This window comes from Felis catus, chromosome B1, assembly GCF_018350175.1.
Source record: "Felis catus isolate Fca126 chromosome B1, F.catus_Fca126_mat1.0, whole genome shotgun sequence".
NCBI classification, from domain to species: domain Eukaryota; kingdom Metazoa; phylum Chordata; class Mammalia; order Carnivora; family Felidae; genus Felis; species Felis catus.
The window spans coordinates 186,055,334-186,075,508 of record NC_058371.1 but is presented as its reverse complement, the minus strand read 5'-3'; the positions used below and the strand labels follow the sequence as shown (position 1 = coordinate 186,075,508).

General features: G+C 41.8%; 1 protein-coding gene across 6 annotated transcripts in view; it reads right to left on the bottom strand.

Moving 5' to 3' along the window:
* Nucleotides 1-20,175, bottom strand: part of PPARGC1A (PPARG coactivator 1 alpha) — a 657,911-nt gene that overhangs the window by 85,158 nt on the left and 552,578 nt on the right. For 3 of the 6 annotated variants that reach the window (XM_019829686.3, XM_019829685.3, XM_045056536.1), the window contains one exon: nucleotides 9,440-9,619. In XM_019829686.3, the coding sequence (XP_019685245.2) occupies nucleotides 9,440-9,619 (180 nt within the window). Of the gene's footprint in view, nucleotides 1-9,439; nucleotides 9,620-12,974; nucleotides 13,272-14,628; nucleotides 18,024-20,175 lie in introns of those variants that run through there. The other 3 variants (XM_003985487.6, XM_019829684.3, XM_023253252.2) reach the window with 3 other exon arrangements.

Here is a 20,175-nt window from a genome sequence, read left to right as displayed (position 1 = left end):
AACCTGGCCTTCTCCTCTTTTATCACACGGTGATATTCTGCAGCGAGATCCCATTCGCCACATCAAAATTTGCTCTGAGCTCCATCTTAGAATAATGTAAGTATTCTCTGCGTGTACGGAACATAGCGCACATGTAATGGAGGGCAATTATCATTTCAATGAACTATTTATTAATAGAAGATGCCTCGTGTGCTTTGCTTAGATTTATTGATATGCTGCCCACTGTACGTCGTAGCCTGCAGCTACTTAGTTCGTGGTCGTCAGCATCTCAGACAAGGAGCTCTGCGTTTCACACGGTCCTGGTTCTTCTGTGTGCTTTGCTCAACTTTATCTTACCATTATATCACCTAGAACATTAAACACCACGCTCGAGTTCTGTGTTAAATCACGATTGTTTCCTATTAAGTGTTCCAAGCTACCCATTTTTATTAACAGTTACTTTATTAAATCCTTAATAACATAGATAGAATAGTTAGTTAATTTGTGTGTTGAGCCATGGATGTTAATTTGTAAACATAATAACATACTGCAATCATTTGCATAATAGCATTTTAATCTTTTTAGTAAAAGCTGTAATTCCCCACAAAGTACACTGCAGCAGAAACTAAGTGACTATTGGTAATAATACAAAAGGCCTTAAAATTCTGATCCTATTATAGTGTTGGAACATACCCAAACTGCTTCCATAATCTCTGAAATGTTACTGTTCTCTGATTTAGGTGTCTGTGTCAAGAATAAAAATGAAGTATAACGGGTAACAGTAGACGATTTCCTAAATGTAATTTAGTATTCACTAAGCACCAGCACTTTGCAAATAGCTCTGAGGCTTTCCTTCAAAGTTCAGAGCTCCAGCTCTGCATTTTGCGTGAGGAACACCAAGGAACTCACTCTAAACTTAGTTGTGCTGCAGACAGGGCTCCGAGAAATGGTGCTGATTTGGCACAAGGAAAGGCATCAGCCACCAAGGATTTGGCTACCGAGTTTCCTCCCTCCTCCCTGCCCTATCAGCCTGCTTGCAGGTCCTTGCACTGACTGCCTTCAAGCACAAGTTTGGGAAAGAATGAAAATGGTTACAGGGAGAGTATTTAAGGCAGATACTTCTGGGGGGTGGGGGGGACAAAAAAGATTCTATAGGAGGCTTGGTCTCTAGAGCGAATTAACACCAATCACAAGACTGGCCAAAAAAAAAGGAAAAAGTAGTTGCTTCAAAGTCAGGCCAAGTCATTTTACGCAAGATCTGGTAACTCATTAACCCATTTGGCTGCAAACCCTGAATGAATAACTCGCAGTAGTAATAGAGATGGACAGGTCTACAAGGTAATGGTGTTTAGAATCTCAGACTATGCAAATTATTCTATCACTTTGGAACAGAAAAGGCACAAAAGTATCTCCCATCATTGTTTCGGGACAAATGGCCTAACGGATAAGAAGCCATTTATCTTCATAAAATTTTGCCCTTGCCAAGAATAAGAGCGTGTATTTCATTGTGTATCTCTCTTCCCCCTTCCCTACCTCTCATCCTAGCTACTTGTAAGTCAGCATCTGTGGCAGGCCACAGGAAAATTTGGTATCCTGCTCTGCTTTCAAAACTATACTTCAGAGCACACAATCTTGGAAGTAGCCTCACAGGTGGGAAGAGAGAGAGAGAGAAAGAGAGAGAGAGAGAGAGAGAAAGAGAAAAGAGAAAGAAAGAAAGAAAGAAAGAAAGAAAGAAAGAAGAAAAGAAAAAGAAAGAAAGAAAGAAAGAAAGAAAGAAAGAAAGAAAGAAAGAAGAAAAGAAAAAGAAAGAGAGAGAGAAATAAAGAAATAGAGAAAGAAAGAAAGAGAAAGAAAGAAAGAAAGAAAGAAAGAAAGAAAGAAAGAAAGAAAGAAAAGAAAGAAAGGGAAAGAAAAAAATGGTCCTTACAAAATTGTTTTACATTACAGGTAATTCATTTTATAAAACCCACAATAAAAGTTTTCATTGCTAAAAGAATAGGCATGTAATCATAGGGACAAATTAACCTTGTTAAAAACGTGAAGTCTAGGGTAGGGAACAGTAGAAGAACAATTTGGCTCTCTGTTTAACAACATGAGCTTTAAAGTTCATCTTTTTATCTGCTTTGTGTGTTGATCTCATTCAGAGGTGAGCCATCTGCTGGGCTGTGTCTCCACGATATCACATACAGACAGGGGGACATGGACAAATAGACACAACATATGTGTAAGGTTACTATACAAGCACACACCGTGGCTACACAAATAGCCAGTTTGTCCAATCCAGCACCCCGAATCTTGATTACTTTAACCAACACTAATATCCTTCAAGTAAATCTAAGAGGCCATGAGCCACTTTTTTCCTGATTCCTCTCTAGGTTTACCTCCTTGTGAATGTGGGTCTCCACTTTTCTGGCCCCAAATAAATCTGGGCAGAATCATTTTTAGTTAAATTATCCACTTAAATGAATCCAGAAGATGGGGGAAACCTAAGCTATGCCCATAAAATGGCTCACCCACATCTGAGAACACCTAGAGTATCCGGCATGAAATAATTGGTCTCTACTCAAAAAAAACACAAAATGGTACATTCTGCAATCATTGTGCCTAATTAAACATATAGATTCTCACTTTCCAAGTTGCAAATGGCTAAGGACTGGATCGACTTCCATGAAAAACAGCCGCCGACCTCGTCTCCTGTAACCACAACTTACATTAGCAAAAGCAGGCACCAGGAGAGTTAGTGATGGTGAAAGATGGTCATGTAACCAGCACCTGCAAGCGACTTGCTATTTACTAGTGGGAGGTGATGCCAGTTAGACATCACCGTGTGGGTCAGGACTCCTGAGCCCTATTTTTCCAGCGGTCAGCATAATGGCAGGGAGGAAATACGGTGATAAACCAGATGTTCCCAAGATAAGGCAGATGTTATCAAGGCAAGAAGTCTAAAATAGTCTCTAACTGAGGTGGGTAGATGACCACACACACACACACACACACACACACGCGCGCGCGCGCACACACACACACACACACACACACACACAACAACAACCCTCTTTAGTCTCCCTCAAGATAAGCCGACAGTAGAGGTTGAAAACAAAGCAGCACACAGGCTGGGTCAGATTGTTGCTTCCTGATTTGTGTCTCTCCAAGATGAACATCTAACTGATTTATACCCAGAATTTGGAATTTTGTGGTAGATTACAAAGGCAAAGATAAGTACAACATAAATTTTTAAAATACTCCATAAGTCTCCATGAGTTTCAACATTTTTCAATGTTCTTATGTTACAGCCAATTATCTCCCCACTTAAACGGCTATTATTTTCTTCCTTGAAGTTGATGTTCTCCGTTAAGTGTCATTGCCAAGTGTGGCAAAAATCTGGTTGGGGGCTGTAAATTTCATTCAAATGACAAACATTTATTGATTGCAAATGGGAAATCCCAGAAATCTCAAAGAAGTGATTATTGTAAACTAATTCAGCGTCTCCAAATAACAGAGGGAAATTTATTCTCCTGATGATTAAATTAAGGTGAGGGTGCTCTGACGCATATTTTTTCATATTTTTTCTCTGTCGTTGTGTTAAAATTCCAAGAGGTTTGCCATTCATAGAAAAGTCTGTCTGACCACAGGCACAGTCAGGAGCAGGAATTCATTACCATGGAAGGCTGCAGAATTTCCTCCAAGGAGACAAGTGAAAAAAAGCAGACACCACATAAATTTGTGGATTGGGTTAAATATGTTCTGCCCCTGAGGCAGCAGAGAGATGGGGAACCCCTTTGTAAAATGACTCACAAGTCCGAAGAAGGTACTTCGGCTCCTAAAGGTGAGTAGAAACGTAACCAGGAAGCTCTCCGTGGAGTTCTGGTTCCCTTTGGAGTATTTTTGAGTTAGCATTCTTTGCCACTTCCCTCTCTAACCTAACTCATATTCATCAGGGCTGATGGAATTTTCCTTCAAGGTGCTTCAAGTCTTTGTTCCCTGGACACCATCCCCTCTGCTGTCACCTTGTCCCTTCGCTGCACCTGCATTGCATGGTGTTGGAAATGCAGCAAGCCCTGCTGTCCAATTTCTTCTACTTTCTGCTCGTCCACAGCTCTTACGATTATCAGAATGAACACCCTTAAATCCCATCTCCATTATAGGGCTCTCCTGCTAGAAATCTTCACTGGCACCCCAATCCCTACTATGTAAACCCTAAACATTCCCAAGCGGGGTCCCATGGACGGCCATAATTTTGTACCCACCCTAAATCCAAACCTACTCCTCCTACTCCTACGTTCCTATCAGTATATATTTTACTTTGGGGGTATCAAACTCCTCACTGTCATACCCCCTGTACGAAAACACTTCACTCTTATTCTCTTGTTAGCCATGGTGAAGTTATTCTTTCTGCTTCCCTCCTCAGCTAGGATACACACACACACACACACACACACGTATATATGCACACACACATATATAGAATATATAATATAATATTAATATGTAACCCCATGTATTTAAATATACATGTACACATATACATGAATATACAGTCTTATGTTATTTAATTGCTAAACTATAAACATATACATATATACATACATATGTGTATGCAGTCTTTCATTGTTTGCTAATTGCTCCGCATTTCTTCACTTGACATCCCAAATCAGGCTTGAGGTCCTTTAGGAAACAGATCCTTTCTGCTTTGTATGTAATCTTCACATGACCTGAGGCAGTTCACGCCATCAATAAATGTATGATGGTCCATTCATTCATTATCTTGTAAATATTTTCAGTACTTACTTTCTGATGTTTTCTAACAAAACATCTAGAAAAACTTCAGGGAACAAGACAAGCAAGTCCCCTGCTTCTAAAATGCTCACGATCACTTGAAGAGCCAAATTTTGATTGCTTTTTTTTTTTTAACTCTTTGGTAAGTACATACTATATGCCCATTTTAGAGACAAAAAGAATACAACTGAAAGTCACAAGAAGAAATATAAAATCATTTACATCCTCACCAGAATAATTAAGCATCCTCCAAAGCCTCCAATCATAATTCCCTTGTTAGCATGATAGGATACCTTAGGAACAGATAGCAGGAAACTACCCCCAGTTTGACTCCCACAAAAGTTCACAGTGTCAGACCTTACGCGGAGTCCCCGTAATCACCTGACATGAATGCTGGGTGCAGCTGTGAGCCCTTCTCTGCCCATTCGCAAAGGCAGGCCTCAGAACATATTATGAGTAATGACCTAGAGACAACTACATTCTCCCTTGCCGTGTTGTAAAGAACTCCAAGTAGCTGCATTCAGAAGTAAGAGACTAATGAATGAAAGATGCTCATTCAGTTGTATCAAGGAGGCACTGAAAGCAGATATTCAAATAAAGCAGGGACAAGGTGGCCCACGGTGACCCAGAAGGGCCAATGCACTGTTTAAACTAATCCCGTGCCGGCCATCCTTACACCATGCCATGCTGTAAAAGTACTCCTTTATTCGCTTCCTTCAAACAATGCACAAAGGCAAGAGAGGGAAGGAAGTTATGTTGCAATGTTCTGAAACATAAATCTTGCTACCAACCGGTCCAGAGACAGCATCCTGTTTTCCTGACACATGGATTAGATTCACAGGAGGCCGCACCTACAAACGCCTGTGTCCTGTTTTCTTCTAAGTGGCCTCTGAATAATACCTGGTCACCTGCATTTACACCTCCGACAGAGGTTGTGCAAGCAGAGACGGCTGTTTGTGTGTCCAATTTTTCAATCGACACGGACAACTGCGCGTTGCCCCCCCCCCCGCCCCCCCCCCCCCGCGCCGGCTCTCACGGAGGAATTCACTCCTCCCCAAACCGTGACATTCAATGCCATTCTTCTTTTCTTCTAAAGTCCGATAAAAATTAAGCTTAGATCCGAACGCACGGAAGAGGCCAAAGGAAGGAATTTCTACGCACTCGTGGGGTTTTAACATTCTGCTACACGATCTGCAAGCCACCCGGATCCCATCCGTATCGCTAAACACCCCTCGCTTTCTGCTTTGATTAGAAGTCAGAAACCCTGTGGTCAGTTTCCACGTGCTGCTTGAGCCAGGGAAAGTGTTTCACTCCTGGTGCCTTATTTTATTCTGGGAATCTGAGGTAGATAATGCTTCGTATTGGTACATCAGAGGTGGCGGAAACCGTGACTGTTTGGCTTGCTCAAGTACAAGGACTTCACAAATGTGATGAGGCAGGGCTTTGAGAACTGGAAGAAAGTGAGCCCGGGGTAAAGTCCGCGGGGAGAGGCTTAAAGGCACAGGCTCCGGGAAGGGCTTCGGGGAGCCGCAGGAAGCTACACAAAGCCGTGGCCGTTCAAGGGTTACCGTGTTGTGCGTGGACCAACCGCCCAGGGGAAGACACAATTTTCGAATTCCACCTGTGCTCTGCACACACTTTTTTTATCCCCCCTGTTACAGAAAAGATGTCTGAGTTTAACGCTAGAGGGCAAAGAGTAGAGGCATGCTGGCTGTATGCAAATGCTCGGGAAGCCGCGGCCCTGGGTCACAGTATTGCCACATACGGCCTTACCCTTTGCACAGACAGAGAAGAATGAGTTTTGTGACATCAGAGAAAACGGTTACAGTTATCTAAATGGTCACTTCTGCTGTCACTGACAGAATTCCTGACATCTCAGTCCCGAGGCCTGGGCATCTCCACAATTTTATATGGCTTCTGATTGTTTTTACATAGTTTTTTTTTTTTGAATGTTTATTTTAGTTTTCAGAGAGAGAGAGAGAGAGAGAGAGAGAGAGAGCACGCGTGGGGGAGGTGCAGAGAGGGAGAGGGAGACCCAAAATCTGAAGCAAGCTCCAGGCCCTGCACTGTCAGCACAGAGCCCGACGCAGGGCTCGAACCCATAAACCGCGAGGTGGCGACCTGAGCTGAAGTTGGACACTTAACGGACTGAGCCACCCTGGCGCCCCAGCTTCTGATCCTTCATATCCTGTGTCTTAACTATGTAGTCTCTCCGAAACCTGACCAGTTCATCTTTAGTGTTTTACAAAAGGGAATTTCAGTGACTTTTTTTTTTTTTTTTTTAGGGTTTCTCAACCTCAGCACTATTATCCTCTGGGGCCAAACAGCTCTTATTGTGGGAAGCTGTCCTGTGTGTGGTCTCTACCCACGAAACGCCAGGAGCGTCCTCCTGCCTTCGGTCCTAAAAAAAAAAAATCAAACACATCTCCAGACACTGCTAAACGTCCCTTGGGGGGCAAAATTGCTTTCGGTTGAGAGTCACTGGTTTAAAATGAGCTAATGAGAAATTAAATTAAATGAACCCTGTGTTTTAGAGCACTGAAAACAATTCTATCAGTGGTAGAAAGTTATACACAGAACCAAAAGAGGTGTCTTCGTGTAGATTAAAGCACCTATATATATATAACTAGTTGCTGAACCAAGTCTCCTCAAGGTACCGATGAGAAATGCCTCGTGCAGGTGCCACAACATGAAATATGGGGACACAAGGTCATGGGGAAGGGATTTTTTTTGAAACTAGCTCACCGGGGAGGCACTGACTCCCACGCCATGCCCCCCACCCCCACCTTTTAGTTATTCCCTGGCCATCACCTACAAAATGCATGGCAATCACCCAAAATGGAATACCGATTTTTAGATAAGAGGTCTATAGAGATGGACATTTTTTAAAGTACTGTTTATTTAATGCAGCATGACTTAAAACGGGCCTGTCGCCTGACAAGTGTACTGAATGAGGAATGTTCAATTTACCAGTTCTAACTAGCCAAGTCCTCACATGAACTTTCAAAGACCCGGCTGAGAAGCCTGGGAAATAGAACTAACCGCAGACCTTCAGTGCCTCTTCTCCCCAGCCCGGACTCCCCCATCTTGAGTCCTCATCCAAGACTCTGTTCAGACATATTAGAAACTCTTAGCCATGGACGGAACCTACAGCCACCTTGGCTCCCCAACTATTCCTGCTCCCATGTCAACCAACACTGAAAGGAACGAGTCTGTTCTATTTTTAAATACATTCAGCAAAGCAGCAGCTTGATATGTCTTTGTGAAGGATGGTTGTCACCCCACCTCACTGGTACTCTATTTTTATCACTGATATGGCCTTGGACATCACATCAATTTGGGGTTCAGATCCCTGGTCTTTATTTGTCAACTGTGTGATTTGGGGAAAATCACTTCACCTCTCTGAGACTCGGAGTCTGAGACTCACTTCACCTCTCTGAGACTCGACGGAAAATGGGAACGGTACTCATGGTACCTAAAAAATACGTTGTTTTAGGGATATGCGAGATGACACATACATAGCACAGGTGTCTCAAAAGCTTGGCCATTGCTGTTATCGCTATTACTGTTATTAACATTACTATAGTCACCAGTCATTTATCAGTCGACCCACATTTATTCAACACCTTCTGTGTGCTGGGGTGCTGGAAAAAAAACCTCAGTAAATATTGTAAAATTGGTTTTCTTAATGACTCAATAAACATTTATTCGGTGCTTTTTATGCGCTGGGTGCTGGAAAAACTCAATAAATATTGTAAAATTGGCTTTCTTAATGACTTGAGATCTCAACCAAATACCCTGAAGTTTAAGGAATGGTTCTGCTGGTGGGATACAAAAGACATTTAAAGTGCTTCGCATGGGGCCTGGCACATATCAGGGAGAAGATGTTAGACAATGATGGGGGTGCTGGTAGTGGTGATATTGAAAACTAGTTGACTCAACAATCTTTATTCAGTTCATTTGCCAGACTGCTCAATGTTTGTCCCTCTAAGAAACCATTTCTTCTTAAGTAAATGAGTGCTGATCTTGTAAGAAAGAACTTCTTTTTTCAAAGTAACACTTTAATAGGAGTAGATTAACATTCCTTATTATAGGGTAGGCTTATAATAAGAGTCTGGAGCCTAGGAGGTAATTTTCCCTATTGAAAGGTAAGCGAATTTTTACTAATTTGTAAGTAAATATTAGAATAGCTGGGCTTAGACATTTCTATACTGTAGAGAAATCAGAGGTCTGATCAAAAAAATGACAATAATAATAACTACCCACTAACTTTGTGAGACAAATAAAGGTAGACGTCTAATCTGGATAAAAAAAAATGCATTCTTTTACATTTCGCATTAATTTACATTAGGCACTTTTCTGTGGGAAATAGACAGGAACAAACAGGTTTAGACTCTTGTTCTTCTTTGTCCGTAAAGCTTTCACAACCCCTTAGTATTTCGACACAGAGTAATGCGCTCTGTTAGGGGCCCTTAGCCCCCCCCCAGATCTCAAAACAACAACAACGAGTCCACTCATTTGCCAAACACTGTTCTTCCACGAAAGAGGACGGGCCTACCTGTGATAAGAAGTCTTTGGATGACAGCAAAGTGAGAAGCCGATATGCTTTCAGGCCAGTAATGATATGATGGCCCAAGCCACGTTCAATGAGAAATTAATTTTCGCCAAGGGATGATGCCCTTACCTCAAATATGTTTGAAGGCTCATTGTTGTACTGATTGGATATTATTTCTGATTGGTCACTGCACCACTTGAGTCCACCCAGAAAGCTGTCTGTATCCAAGTCGTTCACGTCTAGTTCAGAAAGGTCAAGTTCAGGAAGATCTGGGCAAAGAGGCTGGTCTTCACCAACCAGAGCAGCACACTGCAGGAGGCAGGGGGGAAAAAAAGCTTTCATTAACTGCAGGAATTTATTAAACTGCAATAGCATGTGATAGGAATTAAGCCTGGTTAATTCAACCACACCACCAAAGCTGGTTTCCAGGGTTTTAGCCACCAGGGAAAAAACATCCTAAATTCTTTTCCTGACTTTGCTCTCAATGGATACTTTGCCTGATCCATTCCATCCAAGATTCTACCTCCAAATTCATGGTAAATGCCATGTTTCCGTGAAGCCCTCTCTGATTCTTCCAGTTAGAAATCAACTTAAAAAAGAAAAGAAATCAACTGGATTTGGACTGTTTTGATGGTTAGCACTGAACGAGTTTCAACTTTTTCAGTTGCATAGAGTTACCTCTACGCAAAAGTCTACTCTACCCTGGGAGTATAATCTCTTTGAGGGAAGGATACAAATTTGATTTTACCTTGGAATCGCCATCACACGTAATAAAAACAAAATAAACAATTGTTGAATGAAAACTAGCAGCATAAGAGCTCTACTAGGAAAACTTTCTCCATTCACGTTCCCTTTGACCATTATAATCCACATAATTCATTTAGCAACTAATGATGCAAGTCCTCTAACTTGTCTATGGTTCTCTTGAATTATTATTTAAATCTCGCCGCTTGACTCTTCATGAGCCACAGCACTTCATCTTGAACAGGTCAAAAGCAAGTTCCTTGAGATAAGGACAAAAGTCATAGTTTTTCTGTATGATCTTTACATCTTTTACAACGTTTAACTTGCAAGTCAAGTGTGGAGGGAGTGCATGTGAGTGGGATCGCTTGACATCTACGAAGGAAAAGCCCCTATAGCGCCCCACAACCGTATTTTTTCTCATCATCTATGTATTCCTCACCTACGCTCTGAGTGAATTCAAAAGAACTATTTTCCTTCGGAGTTTTTCAACGACTTCAACACAGCGAGAGGTTGAAAATAGCCCATTCTGTGGCTGGGCTGCTTGTCAGCAAGGCTATGTCAGACTGGAAGAGTCATTCACTTCCTTGCACGGAGTAGGTGGTCTTTTCATTGTCCCACACTGTGGCTTTTTGAAGGAAGTGGCCCCCCGTTATCAGAGAGGTGGTCTTCTCACCTCCAATCGGCAATCTGACTGCTGATCTCCTCACGGCATACTGTGCAGAACCCTGCAGAAGTTTCCTACTGCAGGGCTCCGGTGATACCAGAGCCAGAAGGACTTTATCCACCTGCAAGCCAAGGTGTCTAAATCAGAGCAGGTGCGCAGGCTGAAGTGGCACCCTCACGGCCCTGCCTTCCAAGGTCAGGAGAGATGCCGTGGAGTTGTTCACATCCAGGCAGCGGTTGGGCCTGAAGCTCAAGATTCTGCCTGACATTTAGGTTTTGAATAAAAGAAGTTTTATGCAGATTTTTTTTTTTTTTTCCTCGAGCACCCCTGTCATCCCTGGCAGGCTACATTACACGGGTCATATGCAGCAGCACGATCGTCAGCACCACGCTGAGAAGAAGGTACTGGGTAATGGAGTCAGCAGTTGGTAAGGGGAGGCCGGGGGCAGCCTGAAGATGACTGTGACCACCAGGCCCCAGTCAGATCCCAGACTGCAGGCACGACGGTAAGGCGAAAAGAAAGGGCAATCCTCTCCACCTGAACTCTTTCCTTATCACTTTATCGGTCATTCCATTTTTTTATTATCCGAGTTAGCCCAAAGTTGCAGATCGGTATACTTGACTAGGTTTATAAGTAGGCGGAGGCTGGGCCGCGGAGATTTTGTCCTGGTACAATGTTCGCGTCCTGTTAGGGGCGTAACACTTCCCAGTCTCCATACTGGCCCACGCTGCCTATCCGCCAGGTACAAACACACAGTGTTAACTCTTCCCCAACATGATCGATTCAGAGACAAGGGTAACTTTTTCAATGGTGCAAAACCCACCAGGGCTTCATTGAGGGACAGTCCTTAAACAAGAAAGAAGCAGCATGAACAACAGGAACCGCAACAAAAAATAAAATGAAGGTGGAAAACACAGGAGGTGTCCATCTGGCTTAAGTTCCTGTCGTGGAGAACATAACTTAGAAGCCAAGCTTCGGAATGCCGGCGTGTCCCATCGACTGGCGAACAACTTCTTGCTGTCTCTCCCCTCAACTGCCTTCTCTAAGCATGGCTTGCTCAACACCCTTCACCCTTGCAGGTACGTGCATTTTTAAGCGCCTTCTGAAAAACCATTGAAAAGACCAGATCAGTTTCTGGCATTTTACCACGCTGTCATTCACGCATTCCTTTCCTCCCTTTTCTCTTTCCGTCCCATTTTTGCTCTTACGTTGTGGTTGGAAATGTGCGTGTGCTCTGGCCAATGTGGACATGCTAGCAAAATCAGTCTTTCTGAATGTGGCATTATCCCGATAATCTAAAACACATTAGTGATAGCAGGTGTCCCTGTTATTAATTTGTATTTGGCGTTTGGATGATGCCAGACTTAACAGTCCGAGCCCTGTAACTGTCCTCATCTGACATGCTGATATTTACTGCTTCCCTATACATCTGTAACAGGTGTCTTTCTTGCAGTTACAGAGACACATTCTCCTGCCTCTTTGCAACTATGACAGCTATTTCACAACCGTAGCCTTAATTTTATAATAAGATTTAAGAGGATAAAGCAGTCACTAAACACAAAAGGCTAATTATTGTACGTTTTTTCACCCCAACAGACTTTTCCCTTAGTTAAGGAGCAGACAATAAATTAGCTTAACTGCACTGATGATAATGAATCATCATAATTAAGTATAATTCTCCATTAACCTTTTGGAGGTTTTTGTGCCATTGATGGTAAATTTTAAAGAGAGAGAGAAGAAAGAGTGGACTTGGCCACATTAATTATATTAAGGAAAAAAGAATTCTTACTTCTTAGAAAAAAATTAGTGAGGACAGGGAAAAGGGAGTAGGGCGGGCGGGGGGGGGGCAGGCAGTAAAGAATGACAGTCTTAGTGGAGGGTATGTCATGTGACCTGTCTCTATCAATCTTGGTAACCTTATTGTACATCACCTTCATTAAACTGTAAAACACTGGGGACTCTGAGTAGCTACAGCGATATAGGCCTTTATGAACCACTGTGCTGTCCTGTCATCACGTGCAAAAGGGCATAATACGTTTTAGGATGACAGCAAGCATTAATGATTCCAAAAACGAAAACTGCCTGTGCTACCTGCGGCTCGTAACACGTTAGGCTGGCCGAGGTGGTTCCCAGAGCTGCGGCCGCCAGGGCACGGCTTCTCGCAGCAGCTCGCTGCCTCCAGTGCAACAGCGAGGCGACTGGCCAGTCTCCGCCGACGACTCAATCCACGGCTGGACGCTGAGCCCGGGAACTCACCTCCTTCAGAAGAACATAAAAGGGCCACTGTTCTAAACGGTCCGGACGCTGACTTGAAAACGACTCCAGGAATTCCAGTGATGAAAAGAAATCCTCCATGTTTCCAGATCAACTCCCAACAGCATCCAGAATAATGCGTGATGGAAAAATGAAACTACAGCAGCTGAGAGACCCACACTGCCAGCCAGCCAGCCAGCCACAGGACGCTCCGGCTGCTCCAAGACACTTGGGACTTTGAAGCCACTTAGAACCCTGACTCCTAACAGCGACAGCACGTATGAATTAGCCCTATCCAGTCCACCTTACCGAGAAATCACAACAAGATAAGGACAGTCAGGATCCGCAAGTACCAGCTGCCAAGGCAGGAGAGGGCAACCCGAGCCAACATGTGCAAACCCGGTAAAGAGTTAAGCAGCCAGGGCATGCCTCGCTAGATAGGAGAAATGCATTCGCGGACGGCCCGGCCAAATTATTTTCACTTTAGATGTGTATCGCCACACCACATGGACATCTTATTTAATCAAATCACGTGTGGCTCTCGATCCTCCCCCTCACCCTACGTGCCCTCGGCTGCCCAGAGGGAGCCCTAGCAGTCCTCTGCCGGAGTCATTGTTAGCTGCTCCGGTCCCCCGTGCAATGCAACTGGGCTACATCTCGCTGCAGTCCGCAGAAAGTTTCGCTTCTTTCCCAAGTTGCCCAAACTTTCCGAGAACATTCCATTGTGTTGAATGCAAACATGCCGTGGCCCTCCTTCCCCCCGCTAGTCACTGTAGGCTCCAGAGATTATGAGGAAACGGCTTGCTTTTCTCCCCCTGTATGAATTGTGGCCAGGAGAGACTGTGGAATTGATGTATTGCCGTCTATTTTTACACAAGCAGCGAGCAGCCCCACACACAGCCCTGCATAAACTCCTCTCTCCGGCTTCAGGCAGCTCTCCGTGGTACAGAGAGATTTAACCATTGGCTTCCCTGCCACCGACGCTAATGCAAAACCTTGCATCGTAAGGCGTATGTACATAGTTTTTTATTTGCTGACCAGATCTTTCAACCACATATAGCTCTTTTAAAGGGATCAGCTCCCTTGTTTTGTGGTGCTGTGGGGAAAGCAATCTAAAATAGCCTAGCAGGATTATTTAGGATTTTGTGAGTTCTCTGTCTGATGAACAGAGAGAGAGGGGAAAAAGAGAAAAAAAAAAAAAAAAACCCGGACTAGAGTCAAAACTGACTATATTTGAGCACATCCATTTTAATATTTTTATCTTCATCTTATTATAAATAGAAATGGCATTTTTCCAACCGGGCCACTAAACACCACTGGAAAGACTTCAGCTTCTGATTCATATCAATATCTTAGAGCATAAATATTGCATATGAGTAGAAACAGAGCCAAAGGCACATGGAAAGAGTTTCCAACTGCAACAGATATGGGTGACAGCAGCTAAGCTTTGATTTGCTCAAGGCATCTCAGAGCCACCTTAAAATAGCAAAGTTATTGGAGTTAAGATAAGATTGAGATTCCCTTCCAAAAGCTCCTGCCCGGGATACTTTCCTGCCTCCTCTCCTTGTCCAAGCCCTTCCCCCCCCGTTACAGGAATAATTGCATCGGGAGGGAAGCTTCAGTCCTGGCTGCAGTGCCGAGCCCAGCCCCAGCTCACCTCGATGTCACTCCATACAGAGTCCTGGTTGCACATGTCCCACGCCATCCAGCTCCTGAATGACGCCAGTCAAGCTTTTTCAACTCCAATCCACAGTGACACAGAGCACACACTCATGCAGGCAACCAGCCCCTTACTGAGAGTGAACTGAAGGCACCTGTCTTACTACAGTCCCCAGTCACATGACAAAGCTATTAAAAAGTAGGCTGGGCTGTCACTCACCCAGCCTCCCTTCTCCTGTGCAGCTTGCTGCTCAAACTCGTGACGTCACTCAAAGGCAGCCTTCTGCCTCAGTGAAGTAACGCTTAAAAAAAAAAAAAACGGAAAGAAGAAAGAAAGAAAGGAAACACTTGGACTTTTGGAGGCTTCAAGCATCATGCTGTGATTAAAGCCAGCTTTGAATGCCACAGACTCTAAACGGAGTCCTGGCCATATAATAACTAAAATCCCCTGCAATCTTTTTTTAATTTATTTTCCTTCCAAAACAAGCAAGTGGCAAAGCTCCCTGTTTCATCACAGAGTAACTATACTCTTAGCTAAAATGTGCACTCCCCAAGGATTCAAATACTAAGACCTCCAGTGGACTCCAGCTCGGTTTGGGACTAAAGCAAGAGCTTATCACATGATGCATTTTTATGAGACATTTTCTAATTGGGGGAAGTGTTTGAAAGCAGAGAATGGGGCAGGCATTTTTTTTTTTTTTTGCTTGTTTAATCAACAAAATAGTCTGTATTTGTTAAGGTATAAACAAACTCCTCTACCCAGGAATCTGCTGTCCCCGTGGCGGTAGGGAACACCAGCTCACAAAGTGTTACTGCAATTTGCTTTGCTCCTTATAAGGAGAACAACGAACAAAATACCACCCTTTCAGGTCCTTTCTAATTATTTCCATTTCTCTCATAGGCTCCCACAAAACAAGTGTTAGTAAATACAGTTGCTGCCGCTGTGCTCAGATCAGCTGAGTTTCCCGGCTGCCTTTTTTTTCATACGTGTACCATTTCCACCCCAGCCGCCTTAGGGTGCCTTTTTGAATAAACACTGGATTCCAACCCAAGTGCCTGAGCTGTGCGGTTTGCATTTGAGACCAAGAATGTCCGTGGAGTAAGGGAAAAATACTGACACGCTATTAGCAGAAATATTCATTTCTTGAGCTTTTTAATTTTTTTTTTCCAGCCTCTACCCTGAGACAATGAAGGCTAATGCAGGTGCACTGTTTTATGATGACATACATATTGAATACATAACAAACTCAAGGCACTGGGGATCGCCGAGAAACACTTCCCATAACACTACAGTGGTCTGATTTAACCCTTCCAAGTTCCAGGGAAATGTACATGTGTATATAAATTTGTGAATACATATGTTTTTAATAAAATTTTCAACCCAATATACTTTAAAATCAGTTCAATTCTTTTACTTGATAATAACTTCTCTGGAAAAAAAAAATCCCCCAGGTATCTAAAAATAATTTTAAAGCACTATTAATTTAATCTCCTGTTCCACTAAGGTTAATTTAATGGGTTCTCTCTTGTCCATCTCTTTCTAAAGAAAAAAAAAATGGTGATTCTCCCTGACACATTTTAAACTGTAAAGTTGCACCGATATTAAAGGTGAAAGGAAGACAAATCAAACAAACAAAAATCAAACTGTTTCTTCTTTCAGACCACACATGTTATAAGGTATTTTTCTACTCTGATATCTGCAACAAGTTGCCAGTAAATTCCTGAAAAATGTGATGAAATTGACAGTTCGTCATTACTGGACATAAAAAGATGGCCCAGAGCTTTGACATTTTAAGTTAGCTGAGTACATTTCACCGGCACATTTTCCCTCTGACAAATAGCGGAAAATTACTGTAGTTTTAATTTCCTAAATCAAGAAAGAACAGGAAAATACAACCTCGGGAAGGCTTTTATACTTGCAATTAGTGGCATTACTCTGCACTCCCCACAAAGAAACACTAATTTTCTTCCCAATTATATTCTGATTTAATGTAAAACTGCAGTAAATTATTAAAATTCAGGGCAAAGGTCATTGGCTCTACCCTCAACACAGCCAACTGTGAAATAAGAGTGGTCAGTTGACCAATAAGAGTTGATGTTTATTAATTATTATCAGGTGATCCCCGTGGTGATTTTTTCTGATACTCTTAACTGTCTTTATCAAAGGTTAGGCATCCATCATGCATATCTTTGTAAGCATATAAATGCATATACATATATTTTTTTAAATTCTGTTCACACATTTTAAAGAAGTTCTCTGCACTGGAACATTTTGTATGATTGTTTTTGATATTGTCACCTGCCCACATTGTGGCGTTGGGGTTTTCTTACTTGCTTTCTTACCACCCAATTCCACTTTTTCTTAATCCAACCAGCACACTCACTACAACTACAGTGGTTTTATATACATTTTCTTCTCCCTTCACCATCACAATGAGGGGGAGTTAAGAGTCAAAACACTGACATGATTTATAAGCTACAGCACAGGGCATATTTCCCCTCAAGTTTCTACGACGGGACGATTCCAAACTTAAATTGATTCTTGGGACAAATTGGAGTCACTTTCACTATTATTATTATTTTTTTTTTAATCTCAAAGTTACAACTCTAACGAGAAGGATATTTGAGAGGTCTTAAAATTTGGTTAATTAGCTCTGCAGATTTTAAAAATTCTCTTCTGTCCAGTTTTTTCTTTTCTCAGGAGAACATAAACTGTTAGTTCCTCACCAACTTAGCTCTTTTCTGGCTTCCCAGGCAGTTTCTATATTTAATTCTTTCTCTGTCTTGACTGTTTTTCTCTTTCTCTCTCCCTGCGGCCCTCCTCATACCTCTCCATCAGCTCTGCCTCTAAGATTTCCAAACGTTTGTTTTCAATCAGCAAGGATCTATTGAAATCTGACTGTGTCCACAGCAACGTATTGTAAGGACTACCAAGAAGGCATAGGACATGGACACACGGGAGGTGACAATTTTAGGGGGATGACAGCGCTTAAAAATGAAAAATAATTTGTTATGAAAAAAAAAAAAACAATGCAACTTTGCCCAATACCAGGATTCCTCTTCTCCTCAAAACACACCCTTTTTAGGTACAAGGTCCTTCCACTAACCATTACAATTCACACCCAAATCAACCCCACTTTGTCCCAACAATAGAAAGAGGTATTTATTAACATCTGTTGAGAGCCCATAATGTTCCATATCTTCACAGAACCTAGATTCCACCCCAGTGGAATTTCTCCCCTCACTAGCTCTGTTAACGTTTCCCAAGACTCCAACATTAGTGCAGGCAAGAGATCTAGCCTCAGTTGATAACAAGAGAGAAAATAAACCTTCGAGATAATTCCATTCCGTAACAAAAATATGACACAAAGCATGTAACATTTCCCCACCACTGCCCCAAACTATAGGCTTTTCCCACCCTCTCTGCTTCAGACAATTATCACTTAAAAACTAAATAAACACAGTCAAACTCAAATACCCAAGTAGACAGCGGCAAAGACAATTTAACATCATTATTGCAAATAGGTGAGAACTCAGAAGTAAAGAGCTACTAGTATAAAATATCTTTGTCCCATTGTTTTTTTATAAACTTAAATAGAGATGTGAGGACAAATTAAAGGCTGAAACTTAAAAAGAAACCTGGGAAAGAAAATATATATAGCAGGGCTGACATGAGCTTGACATTAAGATCAGCATTTTATATAGCATATTTCAATCAATTTTGGTCCTCAAAGCTACTCAATAAAGATTATCTTGTACTCATTTTATAACTGAGAAAAAATATAAAAAGAAAAAAAAGTAAGGGTTTAGAGAGCAGCTGAAAATGGCATATAGATCTCTGAAAACCCTTCTAGGAAGGACTGAAGTTTCATACATAAGAATAATATTCATTCCCAAGTCAAAAGCACCAGCAAAGACCCCGGAGGTAACTTTATATCCGAGAGAGTGTCTACATAGCTGGAAACTAACATTCCTGGGAATGCTGCCTGCCTAGAGCATTCTTCCAGAAAAGGAAAGGGATCTGCCCAGAATTGCTAATGTTTTTAAAGTTAATCATTGCTAACAGGCATTCAATTGCTTGCTTTTAATTCCTAGAGGGGCTGATTGATTCTGATACCCCATGTCAGTTTCTGAGCACATGCTCTGAGCCTCTGGGACATGTTTGAAGCTGGGGCCATGCAGGGCACCAAAGTTGGTGGCAGAGCAGGGTATATCAAACACCTCTAGCCTACAAACACTCTCCAATCAAATCTTACTTTGTTCTGCCATGATGATATCAGTGTGAACAAAGCACCTTGGGGGAAACAGACAGAAGAAAAGTCACTGCACGGCTTTAATGCTTCCTTGAATTCATTTGTTTATTTTTTAAAATAAACCGAAGGCAATAGACAACCTTGGCAACACAACTTTTATCCCCAATAAAACCTTCTGCAGAACAGTTCTGTGCAACTGAGTCAGCCTGTATTTTAACACAGACCTCAGAATCTGCTCCTGCCGTTTTTCACATTAAAGCCAAAAAAAAAAAAAAAAAAGTGAAAATTAATTTGGGCTGCAGTCAGTCAGTTGGACTAAGCTAAACATAAAGTAAAAAGTATGCTTATTAGGTGTGAAGATAAGAAATAATAAAAGGATGGTTAAAATCTGCTTTTGTCTGATATTTAATTCTGCCGTATTTGTGCATCTACAGACATTTTCATTTACCTTAATTATTTCAAGTTAATGCATCTATAATGCAGGGAGTTATTGGTTATATAAATAAGAAATGCTCCATAGGATTATTTAGCAATATTTTTTTTTACTGAAATTGAAAATAAAGCACATTGTATTTTATTAAATTTGGCACTATTGAAAAATATAAAGAGCCACTAAACCTCAGTAATGTAATAGTTCACTGAAGAAGATATTTTTATTCCCTAAGGAACTTAGTGAAGGGCCTGAGAAAACTGAGGTACACAAATTACTAAATTGAAAAAAAAAACTGTTAGTCGAATAGTTCTGCCTGGTACTTTTTTCTAGAGCTTGGGTCCTAATGAGCTTAACTTTTCTTGACTTTAGTAAAGTAAATTGTATTTTTCAATTAGTCTCAAAATGGAAGCATGAAATAGGTGAAGAGTTTTCTTTCTTTCTTTCTTTCTTTCTTTCTTTCTTTCTTTCTTTCCTTCTTTCTTTCCTTCTTTCTCTTTCCTCCCTCCCTCCTTTATTTTTCTTCCTTCCTTCCTTCCTTCCTTCCTTCCTTCCTTCCTTCCTTCCTCTCTCTCTCTTTCTTTAACTCCCATCAGAAAAGTCTCAGAAAGGTTTGGTGATTTTGCTTTTGTTTCTGTTGTAGATTTTTCCAGTGCTTTGATATTTGAATTTAATTCCAGCAGAGCTAATATCTATCCTGAAAATGTGGGAAGGCAGAAAGGGAATAAATTCCTATCTTAAGAAGCAATTAGCTTCAGGTCTAAGCTGAATTTTATGATGACTTAAATAAAATCTTACCTTATATTTGCTAGCCCCAACAGACACAGGATTTTTGAGAAAACTTTCTTAACCAAGAAGAACA